The following is a 15,415-nucleotide window of genomic DNA, read 5'->3' on the forward strand; positions in this document are numbered from 1 at the left end:
CAGGAATATTACACCGCCATCTGTGTGTGTGTGTGTGTGTGTGTGTGCAGGAATATTACACCGCCATCAGGAAGAATGAAATCTTTCCGTCTGCAACAACATGGATGGAGCCAGAGGGTGTTGTGCCATGTGCAGTCAGTCAGTCAGAGAAAAACTCCATCATCGGTTCGGCCTTAATATCTATATAAAGCAGATAGTTAAACTGGGTTCATGTTCTTAACCCATGGATGTCCGCTAGCTCCAGCCTCATTTGTTGAAAAGTGAACCCTACTCCATTTTAACTGCTTTTGTACTTTGTCAAAAATCACTTGAGCGTCTGGGTGTGTCTCTTTCTGGGTTCTCCACAATGTTCCACTGATCTGTCTCTACCTCTTACAGTGTCGGTAAAAGCAGCGAGGCAGCGCGCCTTAACATCAGGAAGTGATCCCTCTCCCTTTCCTCTCCTTGGCAAGCCTCTTTTAGCCATTTTAGCCTCGACAAATTTGTTCTAGATTAAGCTTATTTTGTTTAAAAAAAAGAAAACAAAAAACAAAACCTCGCTGAGATTTTAATGTTAATTGAAGTAAACCTATATTCAGTTTTAGGAAAACTGGAATTTTCCAATCCAAGACTAGAGTGTCTTTGATTACTTTCATGAACCCACTGTTATCTTCAGCAAACCTAAGATTTGGTTTTCACAGTAGTGACTACAGGAGGACTTCATTTCTAATTTCCGTTTCCACATGCTGGAAATGGGACTCGTGTCTAAGTGGTGTCTTACAATGTGCCACTTGGCTGAACCTACTCCTCACCATTAGTTCCAGGGTTTTCATCGGTTCCTTGGGGCTGTCTACACACACAATCATGTTGTCTGCAAATGGGGACATTTTTATTTCTTCCTTTCCGATCGGAATTCCTTTAATTTCCTTTACTTGCCTTATTCTATGTAGCTGGTAGTGTTAGCTAAGTTCGAGTGGTAACAGCAGACACAACAGACATCCTTGACTTACTCCCAGTCTGAAAGGAGAGGCACTCAGAATCTCACCATTTAGAATGATGTTGGTTTGTGTTTACAGATGCCTTTTAAATATAATTAAGGTAACTACCACCTACTCAAACTGTAGAAAATTTTTATTATGAATGGGTGTTGGATGTAGTCACATGTGGACACGATCATATAATTTTCTTTTAGCCTGTTCAGAGTGGGTCACACGGGGCGATTTTAGAATGCTGAGCTGGCCTTAAGCATCTGGAATAAGCTCCACTTCTTCATGATGTAGAATTTTCTATATGTATTGCTGGTATCAACCAGCAGTTATTTTCTTAAAGAATTTTCGTGTCTGTATTCACAAGGGATATTTGTTTTCTCTTGTGCTCGTGTGAGGATGGCGACCGACACTTAACACAAGCTGCACAGCGTTCCCTCCTCAACTATTTTCTGGAAACTACTGTATAAAAATGATGCTAAGTCTTCTTTAAAAGTCTCAAAAGAATTCTTCAATAAAAACATCTGGACCTAGGGGCGCCTGGGTGGCTCAGTGGTTAAGTCACTGCCTTCGGCTCAGGTCATGATCCCAGGGTCCTGGGATCGAGTCCCGCATCGGGCTCTCTGCTCAGCGGGGAGCCTGCTTCCCTCCCTCTCTCTCTGCCTGTGTCTCTGCCTACTTGTGATCTCTCTCTGTCAAATAAATAAATAAAATCTTAAAAAAAAAACCAAAAACATCTGGACCTCGATATTACCTTCTTGGAGACCTTAAATTGCTAATTCCATTTCCTTACTGTTTGTAGACCCGTTCCTATGATGGGTTTCATTCTGACCGAGTGTGGATAGTTTGTGGTGTGGGAAGAATGGATCCGCCTTGTCAAAGCCAGCGTGTCGCCTGGAGGAAAGCTACTACGGGTGTTTACTGGGGTCAGCATTCTGCAGTGACCCTTTCAACGGCTCTGGACGAGCAGTAATGTCCCCTCTGTCATTCCTGAGGTGGCTGTTGCTTTGGCTCTCACTGGTTTACTATCTTGTCTTCCTATTTTCAGTTATCATTGATCTCCTGTGATATTTTTTATTTCCTTCCTTCTGTGTGCATTGGTTTAGTTCTGGTCGTCTTCTAGTTTCCTGAGCTAGGAAGTCAGACTATTAACTTGAGGTCTTTACTTCCTGGGAATGCTGGCACTACCTTGTACTCTAGTTTCATTTTCATGCAGTTCTATTTTGTCTCTCAGGTACTTATTCCATAACTAGAGCACACTGCTTACTTTTCACTTATTTTAGAGTTCTCCTGTTGTGCAGTTATTAATTTCTAGTTTGACTCTACTGTTACTGATGAAACAACCCACTCTAAAATTCAAACTGTTTTCGGGGCACCTGGGTGGCTCAGTGGGTTAAGCCTCTGCCTTCGGCTCAGGTCATGATCCCAGGGGCCTGGGATCGAGTCCCGCATTGGGCTCTCTGCTCTGCAGGGAGCCTGCTTCTCCTCATCTCTCTCTCTCTGTCTGTCTCTCTGCCTATTTGTGATCTCTCTCTCTGTCAAATAAATAAATAAAATCTTAAAAAAAATAAAAATAAAAAAAAAAAATTCAAACTGTTTTCAAATTTTCGAGGTTTGTTTTATGGATATGCTGTATCTTGGTGCACGTTCTATGGACACTTGAAATGAGTGTGTGCTCTTCCCCTGTTTGGGAGGGTGGTTGGTACACGCCGGTCAGCTCTTGCTGGCTGATTCAGGGCGGCTCTTCTGTGCCACGGTTGATTTCCTGCCCAGCACTTCCATCCGATGCTCAAAGACTGGGGCTGAAGTTCTCATTCATTGCTGTGGATTTGTCTATTTCTTTTGTTCAGCTGCAAGAGTTTTTGATTTCGTGAATTTTGTGATTCCGTTACCCGGTGAGTGCAAATTTACGGTTATTTTGTCTTCCTGATGTGTAACCCTAATTATCATTATGAGATGTGCCTCTCTCTCTAGTCGTTTTCTTCATTCTGAGCCCTATGTCACTGGATATTCATATAGGTCCTCCTACTTCTGATCAGTTTTTGTGGTGTAACTTTTCCATCCTGTTACTTTCTTTCATCCTGTGTCACTGGATTTGAATTCCCTGTGAATGGCTGGGTCTCGCTTCCTTATCCACTCCGCCTACCTCCGGGTTGGTACATCTAGACTGTTCATCATGAAAGTAATTAGAGTATCCATGACACGTCAGAGTCTAAGTCCGCATTTTATTATTTGTTTTCTATGGGTTTCCTGTGGTAGTCATTCTTCAGTTTCAAACTTCCTGTTTTCTTGCATGTTACCTGAACCCTTTCCAGGGGTCCGTCTTAGTACCTCAGACTGTATTTCTCTGCATTTTTTGTAGTGTTTGTTCTGGATATTAAAATATACATGGTAATACTTACTCATTAAATTGTTTAAAATATTTACTAAATTGCATTACCTCAGAAAACAGGATAAAGAAACTGTCTTTCGAATTCAGCTGTTGAAAAAGATGTTCAGGCTGAGAAACGGAGGACTCTCCCGCGTCACCTTCGATCCTGCTCTGCGCGTGTCCTCGGGGTCCTCCGCAGACACCGGGACTTCAGAGCTGATGTCAGGACCTGGACAATCAGTGACTGTGCAACCTGCAACTTCTTAGTCTCCAGTTCCAAACAGTCACCCTACTTGACACATTCCTCCAGTAATACTATTTCCGTTGACATGTTTGTCTAAAATTTTAGTCTGTCTTAGGAGGGCTCCCTGTTACGCCAGGAAACAATCTTCGGTTTTCCTTCCTCACCCTGCGCGCATGATCTCATCTTGACCCTGCGTAGTTCTAGTCTACCACGTTCTAAGTGCACGTCAAAGAGCTGCTTTTCCTAGGGAGAGCGTGAGGGAAGACAATGAGGAGTTGAAACCCTGACCCTCTAACACGAAGCCCACGTCTGCTGAATCCTACCGTCCCGGGCTGCTGCCTTCCTCTGAGCGGTACGGCTCCCCCAACACCCACAACACTGGTCTGAATTTGGTCAGCACGTTTTAATTACCCACACAAGGACGGTCAGTACACTAATTTCAATTTCACAGTCAGGTACAGAATTAGGAGGGCTACTCTCCAACATAAAGTCCGCCTTGGAAATAATCCAAACATTAATTTCTGAGTAGCAGTATGGTCAAGTAACAGAGAAATTGCTTTTCTGGCTAGTGGTAAGTGTTGCCAGGACAGGATCCTTAATTAAAAAGGAATAGGACAAAGCCATTTGCTACCATATCTCTGCTCTTTCCTTATGACGGCTAGGTCAGTCAGTAACTCGTATCACTACAAAAACCTATTCACACTGCGCTACCCATGGGTTCAACAAATATTAATCCACTACTAAAAATATATCACTTTATATATTAATTACTAGACATTATATCTCAGATTCCTAAATATTTCTGTTTCTTAAGTAACCAAAATATGTGGAAAATTTTTATATGAAAATGAGTGTAAAACTGGAAATATAAAAAAACTAAAGCAGGTTCAGGGGACGCCCCTAATCTTTTAGTGTCCAACAACATTTCCTAAAGGTTAGTGAAAATATTTTAGAAGTCGCTCCTCTAGCTCTGCTACCAAATCTGCCAGCGTCAGGGCCGGACAGGGACCGCTCACTCGCTAGTACACGGTACTGATCCCGTGTGGGAGGCCTAGTCCCACTGCGCTACCCATGGAGCACGAAAGTGACAGACAGACACACAGCCACCACCACGTTCAAGTAAAACGTTTATGCGGATGTCTACGAGGGCCCCGTGACTCCTCGACCTCTCCCAGGTGGACGGCACACCTGGGGGCCCGAGGAAGCTCAGGGAGAGCGCCCCGACGTAGGCAGAAGTCTTTCTTTCACATCCATCTATAGGACTGGAGAGCGGAGCTCTTACAACATGGCCAAGAAGGGCTCCTGCATTACTCGGTAAAAACGGGAGGACTGAAGGGCACCGAACTCGATCCACCCAGGCAGCAAAGGGAAGCAGAACGTGCGTAAGCAGGAGCGCCAAGGAAATGAGGTCGGGGGGGTGAGAAGGCCAAACAGCGCTCCCTGGTCCCCGAGAGCCTCTATCTGGTCTTCAGACGCCACCACCAACACCAGAATGCCTCTTCCAGGGGAAGTTAGAGGCGACGAGTGTCACTGCTGACGCCAGGTCCCAGCCCGCGAGGCCATGCCGCCGGCACTCCCACCTTCTCCTGGCAGGCAGAGGGCCCCCTGCCTCCCGACCGTGGACAGGAGTGAGGGACACCTCCAGCTAAAAGCTCATGGAGCTGAGGCCGGGCACCTGCCGACAACCCGAGTGAGCTGGAGGCGAGGGCCACCGGCTGACCACAGCCCTGAGAGGGAGCCGCAGTGAGGACCCACACCTATCTACGGCCCACTTCCCGATCAGAGAAGCTGGGAGGCGCGAACCAGTGGGGTCTGACTCCAGGCGGCTCGGTGGTCTCTCTGGTCAACATGCCCCTCCAGAAACACTCCGAGATGGACGCAGGCGGGCGCTCCTGAGCATATACAATCACCGCAGAACAGACACCGCCTGAAAAGCTAACCACGGATCAAAAGCCCGTAACTTAGTGTCCACATCACCTAACGCTATAAAATGAGCTGCAAATCATTATGTTCAATTTTTCCCATTTTATAAAATCAAACACACATACCCAAAACATTCTCAGCATACAGATTACTGCAGCAACACAAAGCCCCCTTCGGCCTTGAGGAGAGAGACCCTGTATCAGACATCTCCACGAGGCGGCTCAGGCTGGCTACCTGGCCTGTGTGCCAGATGGCACCGAGGGCTCAAACTAGTCTTCTAAGAGGACTATTACACCTTCTCAAACAAGAGTTGTTTTTTTTTTAAAGTTGTCCTAGAGCCTTAGGAACAGAAAAAAAGGAAAAAAGAGAAAGAAAACCCAGAGGCTGTCCATCATCCCGTTCCCCAGAGCGGTCAGTGCGCGCAGAAGCTCACCCACCACAGCAGGCGGCCCACCCAGGCGCCCCCCAGGGCACTCAACAACATCCAAGTCTGACACTGAGGGGTTTTCTTTTTGGCCTTTTCCTACAATGACCTAATAAGCTTTTTCTATAGTCTCTTACTTCCACGGACCTTTCCTTCTTAAAGTTGTTACATCCCAAGAATAATACCCAATTACTATGTATAGCGTATCTGTGCGATAAAGAGATAAAAGTCTTAGAAAATGAAACACATTCTAATATTCTAAACAGGTTCTACCTAATGATAATTCTTTATGCAAATGAAATTATTCTGAAAATGCAATATTAAGCAGTTAACACGTCTTATTTTAGACAAAATACAATTTCACCTGCACACACTGAGATGTACTAAAGTAAAACAGACTATAGAAAAATCTAGATTTTTCTTCATGTATATTATAACTTATACAAAGAAGTTAAGATTTAAAATAACTGTCTCAAACAATTTCCTTCGGATTCAAAGTTACTGCAATCAGGCTAAATGTTAATCACTGGTATAGACAGGTCTAAAATATATTAAAAATGCATCAACCTTTTCCACTATGATGAGGTCTCCAACTTGTATGTCTGAACTCTTAACTTGCACTTTACCTTAAAAAAAAAAAAAAAAAGAAGTATAATCAACTCAAGGAAGCAATAACACAGCAGAGTTAAATTTCAATGGACTTTTAAGTGACACTTAAATAACTTTCGGGGACGGTGGGGGGAACACTAGGAATTGATCTGTACATAAACTTTCAAAATAAATTTATTTCACATACACACAGTCACTAAAAATTAAACCCTCTTAGTCAGCTCCCGAGTACGAATGTTGACTGCCCCCAGGAGAAGATGTGGGTCCGGGAGCAGCTCCAGCTGGGAGCGGCTCCGACTGGGAGCGGCTCCGACCAGAAGGTTCTTCCCAGTCTGCCGTTCTTTCAGGTCTGGGTCCAGCAGGGACGATCAGAAACGGCACTTAAAGATGATGTGATGAGTAACAGGAAGACGTAAAACCCTCGCATTAATGCTGTGAACGGCATCAACTGACACATAACTGACAGAAGTAGAGGACGTGACACACAGTCACCGCGTGCTGGCAGCTCTGCAGATGGCTCACAGCGGTAACTGATGCGGGCAGGGCCGAAAGCTTCATCGAGAAGTGACTCTTCCACAGGATACAGCGGTACATTCTTAGATTATCTATGTAATACCTATATATCTATATATTACCTATAGTATCTAGTACAATAATCATCTATAAAACTAAACAGATAAACGCTACATAACGTTAACAGCATACAGGTGGATGAACTGTGATACACGTAATTTGAGATCCCATCCTATGTAAGTAACAAAACTTACTTAAGTTCTCTCTCTCCCTGGGACTCTGGGCCCTGCCCCGTCCCCACAAATCTCCCTTTTAGAACTGGCAACAGCCTTGTGGATCTCTTTTTACCTTTTTGTGGCTCTTTTAACATGGGAAAAGACTGTCTTTACATTCAATTTACTCTGAAAACTAACAGAACAAAAGGGAGGTTCACATCACATTATCAGTGAGCAAAGCTACTCACTGATCTCACACTCCCTGAGTATTACTCTACAGATTCCTGCCTTATCACTTAATTTTATTTTCTCTCCTACTATCCAATCCACTTTTCCTTCCTTCTGCTTTTCTGTATTCTCTGTAATGGACCCATTCAAAAAGGAGAGGCAGAGACGTACTTACAGTATGTTTAAGGAAGACAGGTAACGGTAAAACACAGTGCACAAAGTTCTCATGCTAAGAACATGAACAAAGCAGGAGAAGGCTGCCATGTTAAACCAGTATGGCAATCTGCCTCATATGCCTGCTCAAAGTACACATTTCTGAATTGTGAAGAATTGGTCAAACTGCTTAATGGCTCTTGGTTCTCTAACAATTTGAATTAATTATTTGTGTGGGGGACTCCTTGTACTTCCTCTACAGCCTTGGTCACGTGAACTCACTGACTTCTCTTCCTTCAAGAGCAGTCCGGGCATTAGACAGAGAAGCTGTAGGAACACTGCGTACTCCCCAGGCATCCAACCCACCTCCCACCCCCAGTGACAGCCCAGCACCATGACCCTCTCTGCCCAGTGTGAACAGCTCATATCCACATGAACGGACTGATTACTGGCCACCCTTTATGAACTGAGCTGACAGCTGACCTTACTTAGTAACATACTACTATCAGAGTTGGGGGACTGCTTCACCCCCCACCCCCACCCAACTCCTTAGGCCTATTTCTACAGCCAAGAGTTATTTATTTATTTGTTTGTTTATTAAAAAAAAGTTTTTTTATTAACATATAATGTATTGTTAGCCCCAGGGGTACAGGCCTGTGAATCGCCAGGTTTATATACTTCACAGCACTCACCATAGCACATGGTGCAGGCACTGGAAAACAGCACGGAGGTTCCTCAAAAAGTTGAAAATAGAGCTACCTTACGACCCAGGCATTCGCACTACTGGGTATTTACCCTAAAGATACAAACGTAGTGATCCAAAGGGGCACGTGCACCCAAATGTTCATAGCAGCAATGTCCACAATAGCCAAACTATGGAAAGAACCTAGATGTCCATCAACAGATGAATGGATCAAGAAGACGTGGTCTATATACACAATGGAATACTATGCAGCCATCAAAAGAAATGAAATCTTGCCGTTTGCGACAACGTGGATAGAACTAGAGCGTATCATGCTTAGCGAAATAAGTCAAGCAGAGAAAGACAACTATCATATGATCTCCCTGATATGAGGAAGTGGTGATGCAACATGGGGGCTTAAGTGGGTAGGAGAAGAATCAATGAAACAAGATGGGATTGGGAGGGAGACAAGCCATAAGTGACTCTTAATCTCACAAAACAAACTGAGGGTTGCTGGGGGGAGGGGGGGGTCGGAGAGGGTGGTTGGGTTATGGCCATTGGGGAACCGTTAACAAAAGAAAATCCCTAAAAAGACAGAACTGCCACCTGCTATCACAACCCAAAAGAGCCATCAACAACGCAGTGTTTTTGAAATGGGCGTTTAAAACTTAATAATTTCAGAGCTATACTTGAAAGAAGCAAGTTCTAAATACAGTTACAACGTATAGGCCAGTACTTAGACCTAAGGACAGTTGTTCTTAAAAACACTGTACTCGAGGGGCGCTTGGATAGCTCAGTGGGTTAAGCCTCTGTCTTCGGCTCAGGTCATGATCCCAGGGTCCTGGGATCAAGCCCCACATCGGGCTCTCTGCTCAGCAGGAGGCCTGTTTCTTCCTCTCTCTCTCTGACTGCCTCTCTGCCTACTTATGAACTCTTTCTGTCAAATAAATAAATAAAATCTTTAAAAAAAAAAAAAAAGGAATTGATCACATGTTAAGTGCAACCTAGGAGGTCACCAGCAGATGACACATGCAGTTTCCTGGGCGGACCACTGCACACCACACCAGCAGGCCGCTCGGCTGGTCTCTGCTGTTTGCTTGGGACCAGCAAGCCCAGCTGTGGGGCAGAAGCCTAATTTAACATGGATTATGAAGCAAAGTGGGTAGCTGGGAAATGCAATTAATGCATTTATTTACATATATAGGTAAATCATATTTTAAAAGAGACCTATGTTCTGAAAAGAAATACTACTGAGAGTAATTTTAAGAAATAAAGGGAAAGATCTATCTAATTCATGGGTCAGAAAATTTAGTATTAGTAAGATGTTAATTCTATAGGTTCAATGCAATCCCAATCAAAATCCCAAGCAGACACTTCTACAGAAAATGACAAGCTAATTCTAAAAGTCATATCAAAACACACAGGACCTAGACCAGACCCTGAAAATGAGAAACAAGTTGAAGGGAAAAACACTACCTGATTTTAAGAATTACTATAAAGAAACAGTAATTTAAAAAGAATGGTATTAGCATAAAGACAGACAAACAGGTAAGTGGAGTAGAAAAGTCCAGAACTAAACCAACACATAAAAGACAACAGATTTTCTTCTAAAAGATTTTATTTAATTATCTGAGAGACAGAGAGAGCACAAGCAGGGGGAGCAGCAGAGGGAGAGGGAGAAGCAGGGACCCCGATGCGGGACTTGATCCTAGGACCCTGAGATCATGACCTGAGTTGAAGGAAGACACTTAAGTGACTGAGCCACGCAGGAGCCCAAAAGACAACTGATTTTTGACGAAAGTGTACGTAATGCCATGTGAAAAAGTTCAGTTCTCCGGAACATGGTGCCAGACACATCTGGATGTCCACAAGCCAAAAAAGTACATACATGCACACGTGGTACTGGTACAAAACTTCACTCTACATGGATATACACGCAAACCCTAAAATCAAAGAACTTCTAGAAGAAGAAACAGCAGAAACCCTTTGGGAATACAAGTGAGGCCAAGAGCTCTTCCATAGGAAAGCAAGAGCACCATCACCACGGAAGAAAACTGACAAACGCGACTTCATCGACTAGAACCTCAGAGGGGCTGGGAACACCGCACGGCGTCGACCAAGGAGCCAGTAGCAGAGAGCGAGCTGGAGTCAGGTGCCGGAGGGAGGGACGAAGGGTGCCCGGCACCAGCCGAAGCCGCCTGGCCCGGCTGAAGAAGCCCCAGCAGGTGACGGGGCTGCCCAGGAAGAAGGCACTCAGCGAGGTCCTGCACGCACACCAGGCCGGTGCGCGGGAGAAGCGGTAGAAGCCGGAGGCAGTGCAGGAACCTGAGGGCCAGAGACGCGGCGGAAAAGGCAAGGGACCGAATCAGACAAGACAAAGTGTCGCGACAACGAAGGGCAGCTCTCCAGCCCGATGCTGTCCCCGGGAAGAGACGGAAACGAAGACAGGCCCGGTGAGGCCCGTCCTGGAGCGCCGAGGCCGGGACTCTGCCCATTCTGACCTCCGCTGGAGGCGGTGGGGGCGGGAGGCCCACGCCATCGGTCCCCGACAAAGGCTGGGGACAGAAGTGGGAACGAAGCGGGCAAGGCCTGGCGGGCAGCAGACCGACCCTGCAGGGAGCTGACCTAGGCGGGGACGGGGTCCAAGGAGCGGCGCAGCCCGCGAACCCGAAGAAAGGAACCCCCGCTGTCCGGGGGGAGGTCGCCGGCCTCTTGCTGGAAGTCACCAGTGTTTACTCTTCCGCAGTCAGCAGCGATCGTCAGTTTGAAAAGTGTCTTTAGCGACAGAAACATCAAGATGCTCGAGTTCGACTCAAATCTCGGATTCCGTCCGTGGAATAGCGCGTCCGGAGCTGAGCGAGCAGGACGCGCGGCCGAAGGAAGACTTAGGCGCATCGCGCTGCTCCGGGGTCCGTTACGTCGGGGGCCTCGTCCCCGCAGCAGGTCCTCGGCGAAACCCGCGTCCGGCGTCCCCGTCACCCGCGGAGCCCGACGCAGCGACCGCGGAGCCCGACGCAGCCCCGACCGCAGTGACCGCGGAGCCCGGCCGCGCGTCTCTGGCCGGAAGCGATATGCGGAACCAAGGACGGACGGACGGACGGACGGACGGAGCGACAGCCACTCCCTACGTTAAGGAAAGCCCTGGCAGAAAAGGACACGGGTAAACACCAGGATCTCGACCGTAAACCCTGACCCACGGTTCAGATGAGAAACGCGCCGGCCGTGCGGCTGCGAGGACGCCCCCGAGGCCGGAGTCCGCGGCGGGGAAGCAGCGTCGCACACCAGCAGCCGGGGCACCACGGGCTGCTGTCGGGGCGGACAGGCCGCGGGTTACCCGCCCCGACGCCCGGTCACGAACAGCAGCAGCCTCCGTCTGTCCCGGCCCTGGAAGGCCCTGCGGGGCGCGGCGTGGGCCACTGCTCCGGGACGGCTCTCCACTACCGAAGGCTCCAAACGGTCCCTCGTCTGCCATTTCCTCACCCCGCAACGACCCCACGGCACGGCCCGCGGCTCACGGCCTCCCGCGGGCGGAGGCGACGCCGATGACGGCCCCGGCGGGCCCGACCGTGAGGCTCCGAGGCCCCAGTCCGACCGGCGGGCAGAAGGGCGCTCCCGCCGGGCCTCATCCCGGCAGCGTCCGGCTTCGCGGGGAAGGAGAGAAGCCCCCACCGGCGACGCCGCAACGCGGGGAACCAGCTTCCCGCACCCGGCTCCCGGCACGTGCGTGGCCGGCGCGGAGCCGAGCAGCAGCCCGGGAGCGCGCCCCAACTCTCGGAGCTCTGAGCAAAGCACGTCCGTCACCGCAGCAGCTGCTGCTCCGGGAACCGACCCAGCTTTGGGCGGGTGCGTGGGGTGCGGGGTGCGGGGTGCGGGGCAGATCCCTCCGCCCAGCGCGCAGCGACGCGCGAAGTCCCAGGCGGGCCCCGAGCCGCGTGAGGGACAGACGCCGCGGGACAGACGCCGCGGGACGCGACCCCGCGCTCAACATGGGCTCGACGGGACCGGCTGAGGCTGAAGGACGAAGCGCAGCGGAGAGCAGCCGACCGGACGGACGCACGGAACGCGGGCGACGTGTGAAGGAAGAAGGTCGCTAAAAACGAGTTGAACGCGGCACGGGCTCGCGTCCCGGGACCGAGGCGTCTTCGAGGCCGCGCGGACAGGGAAGGCGACGAACGCGCCCCTCGGGGCCACCAGCGCGTGCGGAAACGAAGCGGCCGCGCAGCCGCGCGAGCGCGCGGTGCGCCCGCAACACGGGCCACTCGACGCGCGTCCGCACTCGGCCCAGGGCGGCAGAGGCGGCAGAGGCGGCGGCGGGCGGCGCGAGGGCGTGCAGGGCTGCGCGGGCACTGCCCTCCCCGGGCGGCGGCCCGACGAGATCCGGCTTCACACCTCCCGCGTCCGGCCCGCAAGCTCGCGCTCCCGCTCCCCCGCCGGCCGCGCGCCGCCCCGTGACTGGTGAGAACCCCGCAGGCAGCGGCCGTCGCGAGGGGTGCCCGGCGCAGGGGTGCGGGGGTGGGGCGCCCGGGGACCGCCCGCGCAGGCGCCCGCCCACGGAGCCGTCGCCGACCCCCGCGAGGAAGCCGGCGCGCCCCACCGCCCGCGCGTGGCCCGTCCCCAGAGGGCGCAGGCACGGATCTTCGCGCGGCCCCGGGGAGAGCCCGGTGAGGCACGCTGCGGGGGCGGACGAGGGTCTACGCCGCGCGGCACAGACGTCACGCCTCCCCGCGGTCTGGCCGGACACGTCCCAGACCGGGAACCACCCGGACCCGGCGCCCGTGGGACGAGGAACGATCCTCGGGCGACGCTCTCCGAACGCGGCCCGGGCCACACACCGGGAAGGAGACCCCGCGGCCAACGTGTGCCGCGCGGAGCGCGCTGACCGCAAGCGGACAGCACAGGAAGGCCTTCGGGTGTGTCCCCGGCTCTCCCTCGGGGCAGCGTCACCAGCGTGGACCACCGACGTGAGACGCAGTCACCGGCGCTTCCCTGCGGACGGCGCGGCGGCCCCGGGAGGACGTCGCAGTTCGTCGGTTCCTAAGCCACTTCCGACGGGAAACGCAGTTAACGTCGGAGGAAACTTTTCCGTAAAAACCCGCTATCTGAAGACACGACCGTCACACGGAACCCGTCCTACCAAGTGGAACGTGCTGGACCTCCTGACACCAGTTACGTGGATTCCCCTGGGAAGGTGCCCACGGACCACGGCGTGTAAAAGGCAGTAAAGAGGGATTTTAAGATTTCTTGATTTGTCAAGGAATAACTATGATGCAATTTCATTAAAACGTGACAGAATTTCGTTTAGATAATTCATGATGTTTTATGGGAAAAAGGTAGCAAGGACTGAAACAGGTGACAAGAGCGCCAACAGTAAGGATCAAAGATGCCCAGACAGGGATGGAGACCACAGTCTCGTTCAGCGGACAGAGCTCCTCTCTGGCAAGGACACCGGAACATAAGCGGTACGTCAATATGGAAATGTTCCTCCTTGCACACACATACGCACACACACGCATGATGTACACTGTTCAAAGGCAACAGACGTCCCTCTCTCCTACGTCTGGGCACTAGAGAGCACGTTCGACGACAATGTGCCCCGGGTGACACCAAACAGCTGAGACCAACTGCGGCCATCAGCAGCTGCACGAGGGAGCCCCAACACAGACCGTGTCTGACTCGTGCGTCGCACGTCAGCTTCAGGCGTGACTCAGCACACACCAACAGTGGGTGACATGGTGGTGTCCTGCTGAGACCTGGTGGCGGATGAAGACAAAGCCCCAGACTGCCTGCTGGAATGCCGCATGAACTCTTCAGAAAGCAAGTCCAGGACGTGCTCACGGTTGACTCCCGAGGCGCCACCACTGCGCCTCACACACCGGGCACTCAGCGACCGCCAGGAGCCACCCTGTGGGCCAGCCAAACAGTGACTGCGGCCAAGTGTGCAGCTCAGACACCTCCTCCGAACACAGAATGGTCCCACAATTCAAAGTCCTCATCAGGGACTTTTGTAAAAGCTGCCAACAATGTCATACTCTCTTCCTAGACTCTGACTCAGATGCTGTCCATCAGGGGCTAAGAATTAATGATGGAGCAGCCACAAACAGGGAGGACAAAGACAGTGGCAGCACCAAACGCAGAAGATCCCCACCCTCGAGAGAAGCGGCTTTGCAGCGCCAGCACACACAGCTAACCAAACGTTGTCTGGGGTCGGGACACCCAGCTGGCACAGCAGGAAGGGAATGAGACCCCTGGTCTCGGAGTTGTGAGTCTGAGCCCTACACTGGGTGTAGAAATGACTAAAACAATAAACAAATTTTTAAAAATTACTGAATAAAAAATAAAAATCTCAGTGTTGACCAAGACTGTGTACCGGTTACGATATTCCGCTTCTCACAAAGCATGCCCAAGATAGGGGCGTGCTTCACAGTGGACATGGCTTTCCTTTCCCATAGAAAACATACAGCAGAGAACATTATCCCAGAGTATTCCTACAAGAATGTGCTTAAGAACTCCAAATAGAAAAAGTTCAAATACTGTAAATATGATATAACCAACCACAGTCAAGTCACACAAGGAATTAGCCATCAATGCCGTTCAAAGAACAGATCACTACGGAATATTAGAAATTAAGGAGATGAACAGAAAATATTCTTTTTTTTAAAAAAAGATTTTATTTTATTTGACAGAGAGTGAGACAAGGAGAGAGGGAACACAAGCAGGGGGTGTGGGAGAGGGAGAAGCAGGCTTCCCTACGAGCAGGGAGCCCGACATGGGGCTCAACCCCAGGACCCTAGAATCCTGACCCGAGCTGAAGGCAGACGCATAACATCTGGGCCACCCAGGTGCCCCCAGAAAATATTCTTCACAAGAAAACAAATTTCAAAGTAAAGTCAATAAGCATTTACATGCATTTTTTATATCCCAAATTTTACTTATCCATCATTTGCATCAGAATAAGCAGCCACAAAGCAAAGCACCACAGCTGAAAGAACACTGGTTTGATGTGGGAGCGGCCTGGGTTCAAATATAAACTCTACCCGAACCACAGTGGCTCAGGGCAAGTCATGGCGTGAGCTTCAGGTCCCGCATCT

The 15,415-nt window shown here is 50.2% G+C and overlaps 1 protein-coding gene across 7 annotated transcripts in view; it reads right to left on the reverse strand.

Moving 5' to 3' along the window:
• The window catches only part of ATP9B (ATPase phospholipid transporting 9B (putative)), a 217,169-nt gene that overhangs the window by 158,038 nt on the left and 43,716 nt on the right, over window positions 1–15,415 (reverse strand). For 5 of the 7 annotated variants that reach the window (XR_009345865.1, XR_009345864.1, XM_059139646.1 and 2 more), the window contains one exon: window positions 6,495–6,553. The exons of the other annotated variants lie outside the window; for them this stretch is intronic. Coding sequence is in view for 3 of the 5 variants with exons in the window: in XM_059139646.1 (XP_058995629.1) it covers window positions 6,495–6,553 (59 nt within the window). In the remaining 2 variants the exon portion in view is untranslated. The remainder of the gene's footprint in view (window positions 1–6,494; window positions 6,554–15,415) is intronic. 7 annotated transcript variants of the gene reach the window in all.

Source organism: Mustela lutreola, chromosome 11 (assembly GCF_030435805.1).
Source record: "Mustela lutreola isolate mMusLut2 chromosome 11, mMusLut2.pri, whole genome shotgun sequence".
NCBI lineage: Eukaryota > Metazoa > Chordata > Mammalia > Carnivora > Mustelidae > Mustela > Mustela lutreola.